At 47.6% G+C, this 17,569-nt stretch overlaps 2 protein-coding genes and 1 long non-coding RNA gene across 5 annotated transcripts; 1 reads left to right on the plus strand and 2 right to left on the minus strand.

The window, feature by feature from the left end:
* Positions 1-293: 293 nt before the first annotated feature.
* On the minus strand, positions 294-6,213 carry ccdc171 (coiled-coil domain containing 171). Of its 2 annotated transcripts, none has more exons than XM_086104954.1 (19): positions 6,165-6,213; positions 5,352-5,514; positions 5,131-5,272; positions 4,754-4,902; positions 4,592-4,666; positions 4,433-4,513; positions 4,163-4,302; positions 3,929-4,067; positions 3,624-3,699; positions 3,468-3,556; positions 3,272-3,361; positions 3,098-3,202; positions 2,684-2,848; positions 2,452-2,607; positions 1,748-2,362; positions 1,541-1,681; positions 1,282-1,461; positions 933-1,066; positions 294-854 (listed from the first exon to the last, which is right to left on the minus strand). In XM_086104954.1, the coding sequence occupies exons 1-19, from the start codon at positions 6,200-6,202 to the stop codon at positions 704-706; spliced, it is 2,829 nt and encodes a 942-aa protein (XP_085961080.1). In that variant the 5' UTR covers positions 6,203-6,213; the 3' UTR covers positions 294-703. The 2 variants fall into 2 exon arrangements, with proteins under 2 accessions (XP_085961080.1, XP_085961079.1); XM_086104953.1 differs by having other exon boundaries at positions 3,468-3,559.
* Positions 6,214-6,491: 278 nt separating this feature from the next.
* On the minus strand, positions 6,492-17,045 carry pacs1b (phosphofurin acidic cluster sorting protein 1b). Of its 2 annotated transcripts, none has more exons than XM_086104956.1 (24): positions 16,769-17,045; positions 15,186-15,273; positions 14,564-14,653; positions 14,251-14,376; positions 14,035-14,179; positions 13,859-13,950; positions 13,664-13,741; positions 13,520-13,576; positions 13,288-13,448; positions 12,620-12,713; positions 12,454-12,534; positions 12,132-12,253; positions 10,407-10,536; positions 10,231-10,335; positions 10,044-10,150; positions 9,800-9,954; positions 9,617-9,727; positions 8,608-8,710; positions 8,494-8,536; positions 8,373-8,415; positions 8,144-8,282; positions 7,817-8,067; positions 7,626-7,745; positions 6,492-7,545 (listed from the first exon to the last, which is right to left on the minus strand). In XM_086104956.1, the coding sequence occupies exons 1-24, from the start codon at positions 16,894-16,896 to the stop codon at positions 7,427-7,429; spliced, it is 2,688 nt and encodes an 895-aa protein (XP_085961082.1). In that variant the 5' UTR covers positions 16,897-17,045; the 3' UTR covers positions 6,492-7,426. The 2 variants fall into 2 exon arrangements, with proteins under 2 accessions (XP_085961082.1, XP_085961081.1); XM_086104955.1 differs by having other exon boundaries at positions 13,520-13,579.
* On the plus strand, positions 8,620-13,195 carry LOC147209226 (uncharacterized). Its single transcript, XR_015100195.1, has 3 exons — positions 8,620-8,733; positions 9,605-9,890; positions 10,006-13,195. It is a non-coding gene; the product is annotated as an uncharacterized LOC147209226 (long non-coding RNA).
* Positions 17,046-17,569: the final 524 nt, after the last annotated feature.

The following is a 17,569-nucleotide window of genomic DNA, read 5'->3' on the forward strand; positions in this document are numbered from 1 at the left end:
CAAGATGGGATGTTTAAAAAAAAAAAAAGCTCTCCGTCACCATGGAAACCAGCAATGTGTTGTCCTTGGAAGTTCATTTCACCTCACAAGTTAGGATGGTGACTGACAAAAAAAAAAAGAAGCTTCCCCTTTGAGCAAAGTCGGCACAATTTTGTCTGCATGTGTTGCCTCGGGGTGTGGATTCCTTAGTAGAGATGTGCTGATGCTTCACTTAAAGTGTTTGTCGGATGAAAACTTCTCGCACACCCAAAAAGTATATACACACACACATACAAAAATGGAGAGCACAAGGCTGGCTGTCCACACTGTATTTTGCACCACAAATCAGTTTCACATAAGGAGATAACCAAATAAAAACAAAAGAGTCAAACCGTTTTTCCTTCAACAAGCCAGCCCCATTTTGGTGTAACTGGAGAGAGACAATAATGAATGCGCAAAATGTGTTATCTATGCCCGGTGTTATCAATAATTTCATTTTGGTTGCTGTCATTGCAAAATAAATTAATTAATTAACTAATTAATTTTAAAAATCTCCCTTTTCATCGATAGAATATAGGGAACGGACACATGGAATTCAAAACTTTTTTTTGACAATGTCTGGATATTCTGCTTTCATTTTCATCCATAATGCCTCCTGAAACATTCGTTTTCAGAAGGAACTGTCCAAACATTTTCGTTTAGTCTCTCTGAGTCTGGGGCCAAATCACTCAGTGATTGGGGACCTCTGACCTGGATGACGCCGTTCACGACTTTCACTTCCTGGGTTTGGCAGCTCTTTAAATGCACCAGAAGTAGAAAAGTCGGACACTGCCTTATGCCGCTGCGTTGCTGCCTTCCCGGAGCCGATCGTGATCCTGACACCGTCAGCCAAGCCAGACAGGAAGAAAATGACGGCATGTTGTGAAGGAAAAGCACTTCAGGAGGTATGTTACCTGGTGGCGTCCTGAAAATGTCGCAGTCGCCCTTCCAGATGCCGCCTTTCTTTGTCCACACGTGCCAAGTGCTTGCCCAGATTCCTCAGCGAGCGCTCCTTCCCTCTCAGGCCCCGTCGAGCCTCCGCCAGCGCCTGTCCAGGACAAAGAGGAAGTGTAAACATGGGATGCACTGATAACAGATACTGTACATCCAGACAGTACTCATAAAACTGCAACGATACGACTTGTATACACCGATACCACTTCACTATTCTATCGTCAGCATGTGGAGACATGTCAATTAAGGGATTATCAGATATTGACCAAAGAGTGTGCCACTCGGTATCGCGTATGTGTACAAATGTACCTCCGCCATGCGTCGGAGCGCACAGTGGGCTTGTTCCCGCTCGGCGGCGTGCGTGTTGACTCGCAGCTGCAGGGTGTCTCGCTGTGCCGATTGCTCCTGAAGGAGGGCGCGAGCGTCTTGTTCCCCAGTGACTGCTTGGCGGAGGTCGGAACACATGCTGTGGAAGTGCTTTGCTGAAACCTACACACACGCACACACACACTAATAGTATTAATGTGTGTGTGTGCTTGTGTGTGAGTGTGTGCTTATGTTTTCTTACCGTTCTGCAGTTGTCCTCCTTGCTGTACTCAGTTCTTCTCAGATGGGCCACCTGCAGCCTCAGGCTCCGCCTCTCCACCTCGGCTGAGTGCAGCCGCTGGGTGAGGAGCAGGAAGTGCTGTTGGAGGCGGGATACCAGCATCTAATGGGAGGATGCAAGGAGAGGTCAGATCAAGAGATTCAAGGTACATTCAAATAAAGATCAGACCTTCAAGTCGCTGGGGGGCAGATTCTGTGGGATCATCTCACGCAAGATTTCTGGGGCGGATTCCGATGGACTGACAATGTGATTCAAGAGGCGAGCCAATCCAGACCGTGCTGCTGACCTCACGCGTGTCGGGGAGCAGGCGGGAGGAGATAGGTCGGCCATGCAGGCCAAGATGGTGGAGGACAGACGTTTGGAGCGAAGCCAGCGAGCGCACAATGCGTCGCGATGTTCGACGTCCTCTTCTCCCATCAGAGTTGACGAAGCGACACACACCACTGGACCCGCTTGTCCCATCTCCAGCCGAAACAACTCCATGCTCCTCCTTCCAATGGCACGCCACCACCTTAATGCCGATACTACGCACATGTACTTCCTCCATCGCCTCCTGGCTGACGACCCCTGCCTTTTTCTCTCCCCTCCGTCTCCGCCCAAAGCGCAAGTCAGCCGCCGCAGCTCCTCCTCCAGCTCCTCCCTCGCCGCCAAACGTGAGGCCAAAATATGTTTTTCCTCGGCGAGCCTGCTCAGGCGGCGCTGGGCGTGAGCCATCGTGCCGGCGAGGAGGGCGCACGCTGACAGGAAGGAGGCTGACTTTCTGCGGCTCCGCAAGAGGAGATCCTGGAGGTGGCAATAAATAGAGCGGTTAACCTCACATAAAATATCAAGTGGTGATTTACGAGAGAAGAACAATACGTGATGCCAGTTACCCGCAGCTGAGCGACAGTGCGCGTGTGTCGGCTGTTCCAGGCTTCCGCCCGCCTCTTCCCGCGCTCCCGGACATGCGACAGCATGAGCTTGTGACGCCGCTGCAGCTGATGCAAGTGCCCGCTCTTCTCCTCGCACGCCACCTGCAAACACGCCACCTGCGCGGGGGACGAACCAGGTGTTGGGTGGGGGCAAGATCCAACCTGTAACGTGACGACATTTTGACAGCCTCACCTTGTTGTTGGCCTCCTGGAGGTCAGAGGTCAGCTGCCCCACCAGCTCGTTGATGAGGTCACACAAGTTTGACCAGCTGAAGGTACCCAGCATGCTTTGCGGCTCTGCGAGCACACAGCCCGCCATCAGGCGTTGATACACACAATGCAGGAAGGACAGGTGGGCCTGATACACAAAGACACACACAGACGCCTTTATTTATTCGGGGGGGGGGGGGGGGCAGCAACTGCTGAAACAAAATGCTGCACAGAAATATCTTACATAAACAATAAAATATTTTTAACTGAAAATATACTAACAAAAACTCATCAGAAGACAACATAGAGCAAAATACACACACACACACACACACACACGCGCGCGCACGCACGCACACAGACAAACAAAAATCAAAGTTACAGTCTACAATCTTACCTTTGACTGTTTCTGAAGCTCTTCGTTCTGCACGGACCAATCACGGCTCTCTTCTTGCAAGCGACTTGCTTGCTCCTGCAACTTGAGTGACAGCTGGCAAGCCTCCTGTAGCGTGTGGACAGAATTCAATCAAAGTGTCTGGCTCGTCGGCCACAGAAGTGAAGCTTTGTTTACTTGGAGACATTGTTTCTGATGCGCAGCCACGCCTTTGAGCGTCTGTTTCTCCTCGTCAAGTCTCTCGCACGTCAACAGCAAATCCTGGACCTGCCAAAGACACACAAGGCTTCTTTTGTCAAGCCTCTCTTAGGTACAAACTGCAGATCCTTGACCTGCCCAGACAAACCATGCCTTCATTGTGAAGGAAATCCACCTGTTTCTCAGCTACTTCCTGTCTGTTAAGCGTCAAACGGAGCAGCTGCATCATGTCGGCAGGAGGACTCTGTTTCCCATCATCCTTTGCTTCTGCCAATATGAGTTGACAATCAGGTGGCTGCGGCTTCCTATAGCGATCGCGTTCTCGCCGTACCTTGATGCGTGTGCTGTTGGAGAGCCTCGTTGATCTCTTCTAGGAGTTTCCCACAGTGCATCTCTCTCTTCAGCACCTGAACATCGTCAAGTCAGAAGCGAGACGAGGCGTTTCATTTAGCTGTGACACAAGTAGTGCTTAGTTGCCATCTTGTGGCATCTCTAGGCAATCGGAAACATATTTATGGGGGCGAGCAACAATTACACGCTCATTTTCGCTACAGCGGGGTTCACTGTATTTTCAAATAGGAACAGATTTGTCAAAGTGTGTGTGTGTGTGTGTGTGTGTGTGCATGTATACGAGACCTGTTCCAGAAGCAGGTGCGTGTTGCCATGTTGCCTTTTCTCTTCCTCGAGCTTCTCAGTCAGGTCAGCTATGTTCCTTTTCTCTGTCTCTAAGGCAATGCTCAGGTCACACTTGTACTGCTTGTACTCTGTCTTCAGGCTACCCCCCCCCCCCCACCGCCACACACACACACACACAAATATGTCAAGAAATAATCAAGTCGCGTGTGTGTGTGTGTGTGTGTATCCAATCACCGCTGCAGAGCTTGCTCAGTGAATTGGCTGCTCTCTTTCTCCTCCTGGTAAGCTCTCTTCACATCTCGGAGCTCTCCTCTCATTAGCTCCAGGTTGCACTGCGCCTTCTGCTGGCCACGCTGCTCCACTGCCAGCACCGCCTTCAAACCATAGTATTCAGTCATTTCCCAGCCACTACCCAATGCCTCATATCATGAGGTGACCATGTTGTAGTGCTCTCCAGAGTAGTTGACTAGTTGGTTAGTAAATACTAGGGTGTGTCCATCTCACCTGTGTGACCTCACACTTGCGCTTGAACTCGAGGTGAGCTGCTCGCTCGACCTCCATGTTGGCCTCCAGAGATTTGTGGCCCTATCAGCAAAGAAATGGGTCACTGAGGAACTTCTTTTCACCTCCTCCCTGACTGTGTGTGTCGCTTCGTCTGCTCACCTGGACCTCCTCTTCCCACTCCTTCTGCAGCGCAATCACCCTCCTCTGCGCCTCCTCCAGTGCCTCTTTCTGACACTGGACATATAAACCATGTTAAACATGTGTGTGTGTGTGTGTGTGTGTGTGTGTGTGTGTGTGTGTGTGTGTGTGTGTGAGGCCTGCCTGCAGGAGTCTGTGTAGGTGTTCGCTCTCTGAAGTCAAGCCATCAATCAGTGCGTCACGCTCGTCCACTTCTTGCTGCAAAGCGAGTCGTTCCTCCTGTCTGGCCTGCTGGGTCATGTCCAGAACCTTCCGCAGCGATGTAGCTTGCTCTGAAACATACACACACATTTAATAATAAATGTAATTTATATATAAATAAATGTGATTTATATATAAATAAATGCGATATATATATATATATATATATATATATATATATATATCAAGCACATATTATCCAGTCGAGAGAGCAAAGGAGAGAGAGAGAGAGAGATCTGACAACAATTGACATGATTGTTATGAGGGTTCAACCATTTGAGAACCTCTGATTTCCGCACCTTTGAGTGCTTCGTTGCTCTCACGTGCTTGCTGGGCGTCTCTGCGGCTCACAGTCACCTGGTACTGAAGCTCTGCCCTCTTAGCTTCCCCATTCTCCACGGAGGCCCGGAGGCGGGTAAGTTCCGCCTCCAACGTGCACAGCTGTAAAACAAACACCCACTCACATAGAGTTGATGCCAGTGTCGGCTATATGATGATTTTGCAGAGGATGTGCTCTGACCTGCTGGTTGTGTGTGGACATCATCTCCAGCTTTTCCTTCTCCAGCTGGTGGAGCCTCCTCCTTCCCGTCAGCTCGTTGTCAAAAGACGGTTTGACTATGTCCCCCACTCGTTCCTCCTCAGCCACATCCCTCCCTGGCTGCTGGGGGGCATAATGCCTGGGCCTGTGGGGAGAAAGCCAAACAAATAATGTGACGTGACTGAGGTGGCCTGCCAGTGTTCAGCATTTCTTATGCTTTCTCCCTGGTCGGTTGCCTCTTTAGCTCCGTTGACTTGTCCTGCATTATGGCTATTCGGATGTCAGCGACACCACCCTGAAGAATGGTTCCAAAACGTTGTTCATGGCAGCAAGAAGAAGGAAAATAAAAGACTAACTTGCTGTTACATCGGCAGTGATGGACTTCCGCGTTGAGTGAGGATGCTGTTTGGTTGTCTTGACAGCAGGGCAACAGCAAAAACAAATTGGATCACCCACTAAATTGTATCTTTGGACAATAGGGGAAGCTCTCTTTCCGGCAATTTAATTCACAACACAACAAAAGGCACTGCTTTGGACGCCAACTCGATATTTTCTTTTTGGAAGCTACAGCAAACATATTTTTTCTACACTACAAACACAGCGCCGAATGCTGTCACATTTATTCGGCCAAGCGTGTAATGTTCACAACGTATGGAATAATTGAATGTCAAGGCGGATTCCGCAGTCCTAAATAAATGGAAGATTTTTAAATAAAACTAATTCGTGTTAGACTGGTATGCTAAACCACGCGGATTCGTGAAACGTACAATATAAGCATCTTTTTTTTTTACTTACTGCTGCATTCGGGCGACGCCGTTTGAATCATACGCCATGTTTGGTGTCCTTACGTCATTTCCGTATAAAGCCCTGATTGGTTTACGCTCCGCTTCAATTTATTTTTACTATACAGTACTTTTAAAAAATCAATTAATAAATAAATATAGCATCGATCTAATAGGCTGATTAAGATTTAGAGTAATTAAAATACATATTTCCCATACAGGAAGCCTTTTTCTATCTGCAGGTTTTTTGAGGGCTTTCATTCATTCTTTTAATATTCCATGTACTGTATACATTTTTGTATGACCTATATGTGATGTAAACAAAGTGTACAAACACAGATTGACACCATAGCCATCTGTGCCATCTTTTTGATTTGACAAAACAAAACGAGAACTTTCCATTCACTTATGTTTGACAAATGCATCCATGAAAAAGCAGTCCTACAAAACATGAAACAATGTCACATATGTACAAGCATCATCATCATCATCATTATTATTGTTAGAGGCAAAACGCTGAAGAGACGACGGCTCATGTGCAAAACATCTCTCCACACGTCACTCACAACGTAGATCCATTTACAAGCAACACAACAAAACCGAGAAACGTGGACTTGAGCACAGAGAACACTTTCCAGCACCAAGAAGACGCACAAAAAAAAATCCTTCTACTTACCGACTTCTTTTGTTTTGCATGAATTTTCCACATGGCCTTTCATAGATTTAGACATCACTAATGTTTTTTTTTAAACAGTCACCTACTTGGTGTCCTTATGTTTTGATGGAACAAAGATGCCGTATTTTTTGTTTCACACAACACAACATATACACACAGTGGCATGGCAAACCTGTTCTGTGCAATGGAAGATACATTCTTACACATACATAGCCACTTTTAATGTACAGTGTTCCCCTGTATAGTCACGATTTGATCATAAACCCGTTCCCTGTTTTTTTTTTCCTTTTAAACATGTCCTCCATTATTTAAAATACTTATCCCATTTTCATTTAGTTAGTCCATAACAGAAAAGCAGTGCTTTGCCACCATCTTGTGGCATCTGTAAGCAATTATAAACCTTTTTGGGGCGTCGTCAACTCACACATTAGCGGGGGAACACTGTAGTACTTAAAATCTCACAATAAGGGTCCCGGTTGTGATAAGGGAAAGCATTAAGGAATGTGACGGTTCGTCTGGATTGCATAAAGCGCAACGTGTGTGCATGTGTAGGAGGGGCAAGGGTCAAGCCGAGGTGCCCACTGGACAACCGCTGCCATCTAGGAGGGGGGCTTGTTGTAACCGAATAGTCCGACAGGAAGGTATTTGACGTGAGTAGGCCACTGGGCGGCCAACTGGAAGAACTTGACGTCATTCCACTCGACACCGTCGACAGACACTGAAGGGCAATAGAAGAAAAAGGTTGGCATGCAAAATAGTGATGTTCAAAGTACATGATACACTGCTTGTTATGGTTACCTTTCAGGATTGTCTGCTGCTGCTTGGCCGAGCAGATGAGGCGACTGATGCCTTCGATCACCTGACTCTTGGAGTCCACCTCCTTCTCTTTGGGTTTCTTTCCCAGGAAGATGGTGGCCACTGGGGACAACAGACACAACATGAGCAGAATAAAACCAAAGACGACAGGAATCTTTTGACTTAGCTCACACCTTTCTTGTTCTTTTCCTTGGTCACCACCGTCATGGCCATTGTACTGAATTGAATGCCGTGAGGCTCGCCTCCACCGCCGGCGCCCCCACCCGGCAGCCTGCTGACCTGCAGTGAGCGAAAGGCACTCTTCAGCGTGTTCTTGGAGGCCGTGTCGCGCCGCTCGCCTTCTCGCCTCTTCTCGGCCAGCGACGCCAGCCAGTAGTCCACCTGCAGGCCAATGGCGTCCACGGCATGTGACATGCCGGGGCTCCTGGGAGCGAGCGGTCGCTTGTTAGCATGTTTGTGCAGCAGCGGGCATGGACGCGGTCTTACGCTAAGATTCTTACCCCTGGACGGCGACGCTTCCCATGGATGGGGACGAAGGGGGAGTGGCCGCTTCTTTGATCATCCCTGCGGGGGAGCCGTGGGATGGCGGGGACGAGGAAGGGACGGCCAAGCTCACAGCAACGCCCTCCTCTGTGTCGCCTTAACAACCATAAAAAATAAAATAAAATAAAAAAATCAAGTGAGATTATGACATCATCAAAAGGGGGCCATCCTAGTGTTTTTACTCACCAGCCAACAAGGGTCCGGACTCGATCACGCCCACCTTGACCACCTGCAAAACAGGAAGTGATGTCAGTCAAAGGGCTAGCCTCTGTGTACCAGAGGGCAAAAAAAATGAGCAAGCGCTTACACCGATGAAGGGAATAAACTTCTGGTAGGATTCTTCCTCTCGCCTGCAGAGAGACATCAGCCATTACTGAGCACACAGGAAGTGACGCCGGTGGCGGGTGGGCACGTTACTCACATCCTGTGTTTGCAGGTCAACATGGCCTCAGCGATGGGAAGTTGGTGCGTGAGCGTGGCGCCGCTGATGTACTGAGCGATCCTTCCCGCCACGTCCAGTTGATCTGGACGTACATGGAACTCATGAGTAAGTCTCAAGGCTTTACCTTCAGGGGTTCTCATAGTTTGGGAATTTTCATTATCGTACTGTATCGTAAATCTAGCTAGTTTTAATACGTTGTCAGAGTGGGGTTTTTTTTGTTAGCTTCGTTTTATTTTTTTCAAAAATGCTTTATTTTGTGTATTTATTTATTTATCCCGATATGAACTACTGTAAAGCAGGAGAGTTGTTACCTAGCGTCGCATTTTGGGCTTAGTCAAGTCATTAAAGTCAAGTCATAAAAGTCATCAAAGCAGAGAAGCCATTTGCCGCGCACGGGCGGCTGTTGCCTAGTAGAGCTTTTTTATTGGCTGCTGCTAGATGATGTCGCTTCTGGCGACATGCAGTAAAAGGACCACAACTGGTTTGACCTTCTTTCCTTTCGACCATGCTGCAATACCCAAAAAAATACATTTAAAATCACAGTAAGTATCAAGTACAACTTTATTGTCAAATGTGCTGCATGTGAGCACAGATGAAATTTCCTCCCTCTTAAACAGACAACAGACAACAAGAGGAGCCGCTGCGGGTGCCCGCGCCGCCATCAAAAGAACACTTAATATAAAAAAAATCATGTATTGAATTAATTGCAAAAGACAAAAATGAAGGATATTTTCACTCTAATTATATACCGGGAGTAGATTTTCGCAAGTTTTGTAAGACCTAAAATGTAATTTCAGTTAGTTTTGTTGAAATATTTTTTTTTAATTATATTTCATCAAACTAAAATGTTTTCAATTCAATTCAAGTTTCAGTGGCCAAAATCAAGCTAACCAAAGTAGGTTATACAATCTTGCTCAGTCACATGATATATTTGCACTCAGTATCTGTACTTCATTATCTGTACGAACACACACAGGAGAGGCGTTACCTGTGGGAGGAGGCTCTGTACGACTGAAGACATCTCGCCAAGCACCATCCAGGAAGGAGGAGCTGTAGCGGTTGTCCAGGGCACCCAGATGCTTGGCGACGGGATGGGAGCCTGAGGAGGGAATGCAAAGATGTCATAAGATGTGGTGGGCGGAGCTTGTCAAGCACCAGCGTCGCGGCATACCCAGAGGAACCACCAGAAAGCGCATGTGGTTGAGCCAGTCGGACGTTTTGTTGGCCAGCTGAGTCACGAAGAATTGCAAGATTGCAGCCAGGTAACTCTGGCTGCCCACAGCTGCCACCTTCACTGCGCGTGGCATGGAAGCGTTACAGTTGCAGCTGCATGGATCAACACAAATAAAAACCTTGACCCTTTGACTTTCTTTTCAGGTCATATCCACAATGTGAGGTGCCACACAAGTGCTCACAACTTTTGGATGCGCGTGAGAATGGCGGACAGGACGGCCTGGATCTCCGCTGGCGAGCAGGTGGACACCACCGGCTGCTTGTGCACCTGCAGCTGCTCCAGTACGTACTGACACACGCGCACGCACACACTCAGGTCACAATGTGGGCGCAGACGCATCGGTGGACGGTAGCGCGGGCCAGGCCTACCTGCCCCTGCCAGTCTCCGCCATTGACCAGGATGAGACTCTCCGGGAGGGCCGAGTCAGCCAACAGGATGTGGTTGAGCTGGTCGTACATGGCCTTCCTCAGCACCTACGCACACAGACGAGTGCTTGCTCTATAGGGCGCAGACAAGCGGGGCGGTAACGGGCGACCATGTTTACCGGCGTGCCGTGTCCCAGCTCGGGCGACCTTTCCGAGTCCGAGCTGTTGGCGCGCTCACTCGGCGCTTTGGACTTGATGGGGGTGCTGCCGCTGCGCTTCTGCCTGGAGGGGGTGTGGCCTCCGTCCAACCTGCATATCAACAAACTGTTTCTTAGTGTTGGTCAACAATAGGTGGCGGGTCACAGAATGTGATCGAGTACTAGGCATCTACTTTTTGAATGACGCTTCACACATTCAAATGACGGCAGTAGAGATTAATTCTAAAAATCATCATTCAAGCAAAATGACCCTTTTTGTCCTTAATCACACTGGAAGGGTTTCTTTACTATGAGCAGTGTTGCTCCAATTACCTTGAAAAAGTAACTCAGTTACCTTACTAATGACTTTAAAAATTAGCTACTTTAGTGACAACTTTGTTTAAAAAGTAACAAAGTTAGATTACCGGTACTCATTATTTTACTTAAATTCAACAGATGACGACAACACTCGTTCGAAATAAAATTGACAACCGGTTCTGCCATTACTTACCTCTTAAGTACATTTTTAACAGTGGTGTGTAAGAATCAAATTTCGTTTTAAAATAAAAATGTGGTTAGCGCATCCACCTCACAGTGCAGAGGCCTGCAGTTCGATTCCAGGCTCTGACCTTCCTGTGTAGAGTTTGCATGTTGTCCCTGTGCCTGTGTGGGTTTTCTTCGGGTACTCCGGTTTCCTTCCACATTCCAAAATACATGTGCGGCAGGTTAACTGAACACTCTAAATTGTCCTTAGGTGTGACTGTTGAGTGTGAATGGTTGTTCGATACTGTATGTGCCCTGAGATTAGCTAACAAAGAGTTCAGGTTGGGATAGGCTCCAGCACACCCGGGACAGCGGCTCGAAAAATGGATGGATGGATAAAATGAAGACAACCTTTTTTTTAAATTGACATAAACAATTATTTTTATTTTCTAAAAAAAATGAGCCTTGATGGATTCCACTTCACATAAACAGCTACTTGGTTAAAAAATAAATAAAGTCTTTCTAGACTTCACTTAACATAAATAGCTTTTTAAAGGCAGTCTGTTTTGGCCTGACCTACAGTATTTATTAACTGTGAATATTCCTGTGATGTACTTTTATAATGTACATTTTTTTATAAATATAATAATTAATTTTGGGGGCATCACACAGTCACAAAGCCTTGTGGGACTTTCTCTTTATGTTCATGTTTTAGTTGGAGGTTTGGTTTTGTTTTTTGGACACACAGTTCATGTTTTGAAGCTACACTTTGTCAACAGCACAGAGTGAGGAGTGTAACGTAATATTTTCTTTAGCTGACATAAATTCAAAATACTGACTGGAATTGCATCTTGAAAACATGAATTCTCTCTCCTTCCTCCATTGTTACTTCACATGTGATCAAACCAAGAGTCAGTTAACAACACTACAACCAAATAGTCAAAGATTGAGAGGCAACGGTGAGTTTCTGTGAACTAATTGTCAAGTAACTGAAGTCAGATTATTTCATTGAGAAAAGTAATCATTTAGATTCGTCATTACTGCAAAAAAATGTATCTAATCGAGTAACATGTTACTTTCTCACGCCGTACCGGCATCACCGACGACGATCATAGTTGAGCTTTAGCCACCAGGAAGTAAGTGTAACCGGATGGTGAAAAGGTATGTTAGGCTGGACAGTGCAACAAAGCTGGCCCAATGCAACCATGATGGCCTTCTGGTTACCGTGACGATGGCGCCGGTTGGATTTCACTTTTGCCAGTCTTCATGGGCGTACGAGGTTTCTCCGGCACGGACACCGTGATGCTGGGCGCGGTGTCGGCGAGCAGCTCATGATCTGCCCCTTCCTGCGTGGGCACACGTGAAACACCAAGGCTTAAGCGAGCTCAGCACCCACTGTATTTAGGGCCATACACCCACTAGGGGAGGCCCAAGAGCAATTAACAGTCCACAGAGCCTGAAGTATTGCGAAACAACGCCCAAAAAAAAAAAAAAAAGATTATTACGCCTATTACGCCACAGGAAACCCTCACGAGGAACTTCGTACCAGCGTCTCGCTCTCCGAAAGTGCCTCGTCCAGGGTGCGGCTGTGGGATGTTTTCATCTTCTCCGTAGGAAGGTGCTCCCGCTGTTGACGGAACAGTGCTCATCATATGACAGGCAGACAAACCCCAAAAAAGAGCCTCAGTCTGAAGACCTGCAAGCTAACGTACCGGGCTCAGAGTATCCCGGCCCAAACTGCCTTTGCTGTTCAGACTTCCGATCTCTGTCTGGGAGCTAGACTGAGACATCCCCTCAAAGAAGGGCCTGCGCACAAAGAGCATTTAACACTGTCCCCTTGTGGCTATGGTACACTATTTGCATTACAATCATGTTTCTAATACTACCCTCGAAAATAAATCGTGCAGATGCAGAGATGTTTTGTGTTTGAAACAACTTAAGAATCCCCCTGCTAGCTTAGTGCTTACATATAAGTGAACACGCCATTCATTGACAGGTCAAGACTTAGCATCGATAGCCATGGTGTTAGAATCCTTTAAACAGATATTTGTACGACGCATATTGTTTGTCCTTGGTAAAAGTACAGCAACCGACTGAGTCACTTATAGAAGTTGTATTTTTCACGTGTTTCCATGACTGCAGAATACTGCCCCCAATGGCCACTGTGGGCATAACAGAAGGAGCAGCGTGAATTGAATTGAAGAATTTAATCAGAGGCACAAACTGTTTAATTCTTTACATTCTATTGTCATTAAGCTGTTTTTTATCAAATAAAATACTAGACAATGCTATTTTTCTTATTTAAAAAAAACAAAACAAAAACACTTTTTTTTTAATGCTGGGGTTAATTACTCTAGTAGTCCAACAGAGGAGCTGTTACCTGAGTTTGGGTTTGGGCGTGCTCATGATGCTGTCGGTCTCCTCCATGTCGGGCCCGCTGTCGCTCGGGTTGTACATCTCCAGGCTATCGTAGAGCTCATCCAGGTCCTCCTCCACTTCCTGGATCTGCTCCCTGGACACGTGCTCCAGACCGAAGCCCACCTGAGCGCGACAGTGAGGGGACGTGGGTGAGGCATAGACCGCGATGCCCCCTCCCCGGCATCCAGACGTACCTCATCGGTGACTTTGAACCTCTTCAGCAAGGCCACAAACTTCTGCTTGATGTTTGGCTGCTGCAAGCCACGATGCAGACAATGATGAAGAAAAAGGGACGGATCGAAATGACCGGTTGATGTGTAAGGCGCTCAAGAGCTCACCCTGGTGATGGCGGCGTTGGATGTCAGCTTCCGCCGGGGCTTCTTCTTCCTTACTTCCTCATCTTCATCGTACAGGTACTTAAAAGAACGGGTTGACAAACGTCGATGAAAGCTAAAAGATGCTCAACCAAGCTCAACAGGCAAAACAAGAAAGTGCTTCCCAAAGGTTTGAGAATCGAGACACGTGTCGCCTACTTGTCCGTGGATGGGATCGTCGCTGCCCTCCTGCTCAGATGAGTAGCTCTCCTCTTCCTCCTCGGAGTAGTTGTCTATGTCTGGAGATCGGTCTGGACAGAAAAAGACTAACTGGAAAAACGGTTGCTGGGGTAGCAACAAAAAGTTGGAGTCAATGGACATTATGGAGGCTGTACCCGACATCTTGGCCTTGGGTCCCTCGTGGTCGATGGGCTGGCTGGACAGCGAGTAGACGCGCATCTCGGCCACGGGTAGCGAGGCGTCCTTCAGCTGGCTGTGCAGGCCCAGAACCTGAGCGCCCTCGCTCGGGTGCTGCATCACCTGGGAGAGGAGAAACACGCGGTCACGTTTTTTCACGCGCTTGCAAACTAGCGGCGGCAATGTCGACGTACCTCGGCCATGTTGATGAGGCCCAGGGCGAGCGTCTTGTAGCCCAGGATGGTCCTGTTCTTGTAGCGCTTACGGCGCTGCAGCATGATCTGCAGCTTGTTGGCGTCCCTCTTCAGGAAGTGAGGGTACTGCACAAAGAGCAAGGGCGGCTGAGCTATCGGCGTTTTGGAAAGCAGTTACTTCAGGCAAGAAGACGAATCGGAGGACGCAAACAGGCAAACACTCACATTCACATTTCAGGATAATGATGGGTTTTCACATGTGCGCCAGTTCTAAGGACTAGTGTGCGCACGCGAGAGCCAGTGTGATGTTTACCTGCAGAGAGAAGGTGAGCTGCAGGTCGGTCTCCGTCAGGCCGGCCGAAGAGAGAAGGATCTCGTTGGAGCGGAGGATCCGCTTGGAACCCTGAACACAACAGGCGGGTGAAAAGGTGAAAAGTCCTGCGAGAATTTGCCCTTGTCTATTTAGCTTTAATGCTCGCTGTACGATACTAACATTCACTGCCAGAAGACTGTAAAATTAATTCTCAGTTGAACTATTTAACGGACGCCCCAAAAGAATCGAGTACACGGCCGTGGAGCCTTTTCTGCTTGTTGCGGATGAAGGTCTGCCCAATCCAAAATGATTCCTGTTCTTATTGACGAAGACTATACTGTACTATCTTTGACCCTCCCACACACCAAGAAGGGGACGGGGGTATGAATTGGCCAAACATAACAATGTTTGCCTCCACGGTCTTAACCGGATTCAACTAGTATGTGTGCCAAAACGTGCCATTGATAGGGAAGGCCAAATAGAAGCAAGTAGAAAGGGCACAGCGATATACTAAAGGCCTAGCTCAAGTCACCTATCTAATTATGTATGCCCAAAAGGCCTAATCTAATACGAGGAAAGAAACGAGCCTTCACACGCCCACATGTGACCTGTGAGCGCTCACCTGCAGTTTGACGGCAACGACCACCGAGGTGAGGTCTTTGTCCAGCTCCTTGAGAAGGACCAGCTTCTTCAGGGTCAAGCTGAAGAGCCTGATGCAGCACACACAGCAAAAGTCAGCTGATCATATGATCCCACAACACAGACATTACAGTCATTCCCGCCACCACGTGCAGGGGAAAAGGGGCGGGGTGATGAAAAATGCATAGATCGGAGCCGATTAACCAGCAGTAACCAACGTGGTGCCCGCGGGCAACAGGAAGGCCCCAAGGACCACCTGAGTAGCCCGCAGGCCTGTGATGGGAGATTATTGTCTCGGAATGTTGTTGAAGTGATTATTTGAAAATGTAAACCCTGGAAAAGATTCCTGAAAATAATGTGTTGCATCTGGCATTTATTTGTTTCCACATTATTGAGAAATTATTGAGAACATGATCAGTGTCTTCGCATGATTCATAATGAATTGCCCACTGGATTAATCACTGCCCAAGAAGTTGCTCTTGGTTTCAAAAAGGTTGGTGACCCATGGTTTAGAGTTTTGAGTTTGTTTGTCAGGGGGAAAACTCAATAGTTTGACTAAACTCAATTTATACGGTTACCATTTTAAATATGTAGCTGATTTTTTTTTCTTTCAGCAAAGCAAAAACATACACATAAGGTGAAGATTCTCTAGAACTTCTACCAACGACCCTGGCTAAACTGAGCTCTTCCCAATATCATCGAGGTGAATTACTTCAACACAATACTTTTTTGACACCAATCCCCAAATTCTCAAAAACAGGTTGTAGTGCTTGTTTAAGACCCCCCCCCCCCACCCCCGAGTGAAATCAAGACATGCTTAGTTACAAGAGAAACCATTTTTTTCATGGTTGAAAATACATTACATTTTTTTGACACAGTAGGCAGTAAGAAAGAAAATTGGCCTGACAATCACAGTTAAAAATTAACCCCACTAAGGGCGACAACAGCTTTCAGCTTTCGAGTTTTTAGAGACCACCTCCACATGTTGTATGGGTATAGGTAAATTTGGAAATAGCGAACCACAAATATGCAGGGGGTTGCTGTATTGCCTATGTTGTTATGATGTTCCACATCATAAGACCACCTTGAGGTCAGAGGCACTCAGCCCAATGAGAGATTCTAGTTTCCTGCCAGGGGGGCGACCAATCACACAACATTAGTTCAACATCACTTCCTGGAAAAGCATCACGAGCGTCTTGATAAACAGGAAGTGGTTGGGGGTGTTGCGACAACAACACAAGCAAGAAGACCAGACTTTAAAAACAACAGGCTGAAGACAGCCATCTTGGACGCCTCGGTTTTAAGGGCTGCGTTGCCATGGCAACAGGCTGCAACCAGCAGTTAACACGACCGTGTGTTGCATACACGCCAGGATGAAATTAGTCGTTGCCATATGATGTCATGGACGAGAATACAACGCAAGTTCACACCAGAACAGAGCTGCAAGTGATGTTTGTGGTCAGCTGACGCACACTAAGGGATGTGGCAGGTAAACAAAAGGTGACCCCCACAACCACAACGCCGCCGTCGCGCTCGATGAGCTCAGCCCGCTTTCCCTCCTCGTACCTGGGCACGCAGCTGGGCGAAGAACGGTCCACTTCCCAGGTTGCGAATAAATTCATGTGAACCGGCCGGTTCGATGAGATGCTGACCGGCTTGGAGGGTTGAGGCAGCCCCCCTAAGCCTCGCTCCATGCTGGCGCTCGCAGGAGGCTCTCTCGCCGTCCTCTCCGCTTCCTCCTCCGCGTTTTGCCTTTCCGCACTCGGCGAAGGCGACGTGTACGCGCGCTAATGGCCGCCAGGTAGCGAGCACGTCGTCGAGTACGTCCAGAAGCACGCAGGAAGCGGAAATCACCGAGAGCGCGCCCCTCTGTGAAACGTACGTGCGTGGGGAACGTGCGCGCCCCCGTAGTCGACGTGCCCCCTACCGTTCATTGAAGAAAAACGCGTTTTGGAAATCTTAATTCGGCGTTTCATTTGAGCACTTATACAAAACAGTACACAATGAAACCATTAGCAAAAACGCTTTGCATGTTAAGAAACAAATTTAAAAAAACAACGGAATGATCATTTCGTAATTAATTTAGTCAAATTCGCGTCTTCCTGTCATCTGGAGGGCGTGGCCACCCACAAGGAATTTGAACCACTCTCTACATTGTGGAGGTGATTAGGAGCCGATTAAAGGAGGTTAACAGATAATCCCAGCAGGGTCACCTTTCATACTAAAACGTGTCAGGTGATGCCAAGTTCATCAAGTGTACACTTGTTTGCAGGCAGGCGGCCAGAGTTGAATAAGAAACCTCACAGTGTGTGTGTTTGTACTTGATCCCCATTATGCTTATGAGTGGCCCCAGACAGAACACTTAAA

This window comes from Hippocampus guttulatus, chromosome 2, assembly GCF_054856545.1.
Source record: "Hippocampus guttulatus isolate MCC_2025c chromosome 2, RoL_Hgut_1.0, whole genome shotgun sequence".
NCBI classification, from domain to species: domain Eukaryota; kingdom Metazoa; phylum Chordata; class Actinopteri; order Syngnathiformes; family Syngnathidae; genus Hippocampus; species Hippocampus guttulatus.

What these genes read in the sequence shown, in the direction of transcription:
- ccdc171 (XM_086104953.1), bottom strand. Translation starts at nt 6,202, where the DNA reads ATGGCGTATGATTCAAACGGCGTCGCCCGAATGCAGCA. An exon ending in TGTCCACACACAACCAGCAG is followed by an intron (nt 5,273 to 5,351) that starts GTCAGAGCACAT and finishes TTTGTTTTACAG; the next exon opens with CTGTGCACGTTGGAGGCGGA. An exon ending in TGCCCCCCAGCGACTTGAAG is followed by an intron (nt 1,682 to 1,747) that starts GTCTGATCTTTA and finishes TCCTCCCATTAG; the next exon opens with ATGCTGGTATCCCGCCTCCA.
- pacs1b (XM_086104955.1), bottom strand. Translation starts at nt 16,896, where the DNA reads ATGGAGCGAGGCTTAGGGGGGCTGCCTCAACCCTCCAAGCCGGTCAGC. An exon ending in ACGCCCAAACCCAAACTCAG is followed by an intron (nt 12,714 to 13,287) that starts GTAACAGCTCCT and finishes CTTTGTGCGCAG; the next exon opens with GCCCTTCTTTGAGGGGATGT. An exon ending in CTTTCTGGTGGTTCCTCTGG is followed by an intron (nt 9,728 to 9,799) that starts GTATGCCGCGAC and finishes TTCCCTCCTCAG; the next exon opens with GCTCCCATCCCGTCGCCAAG.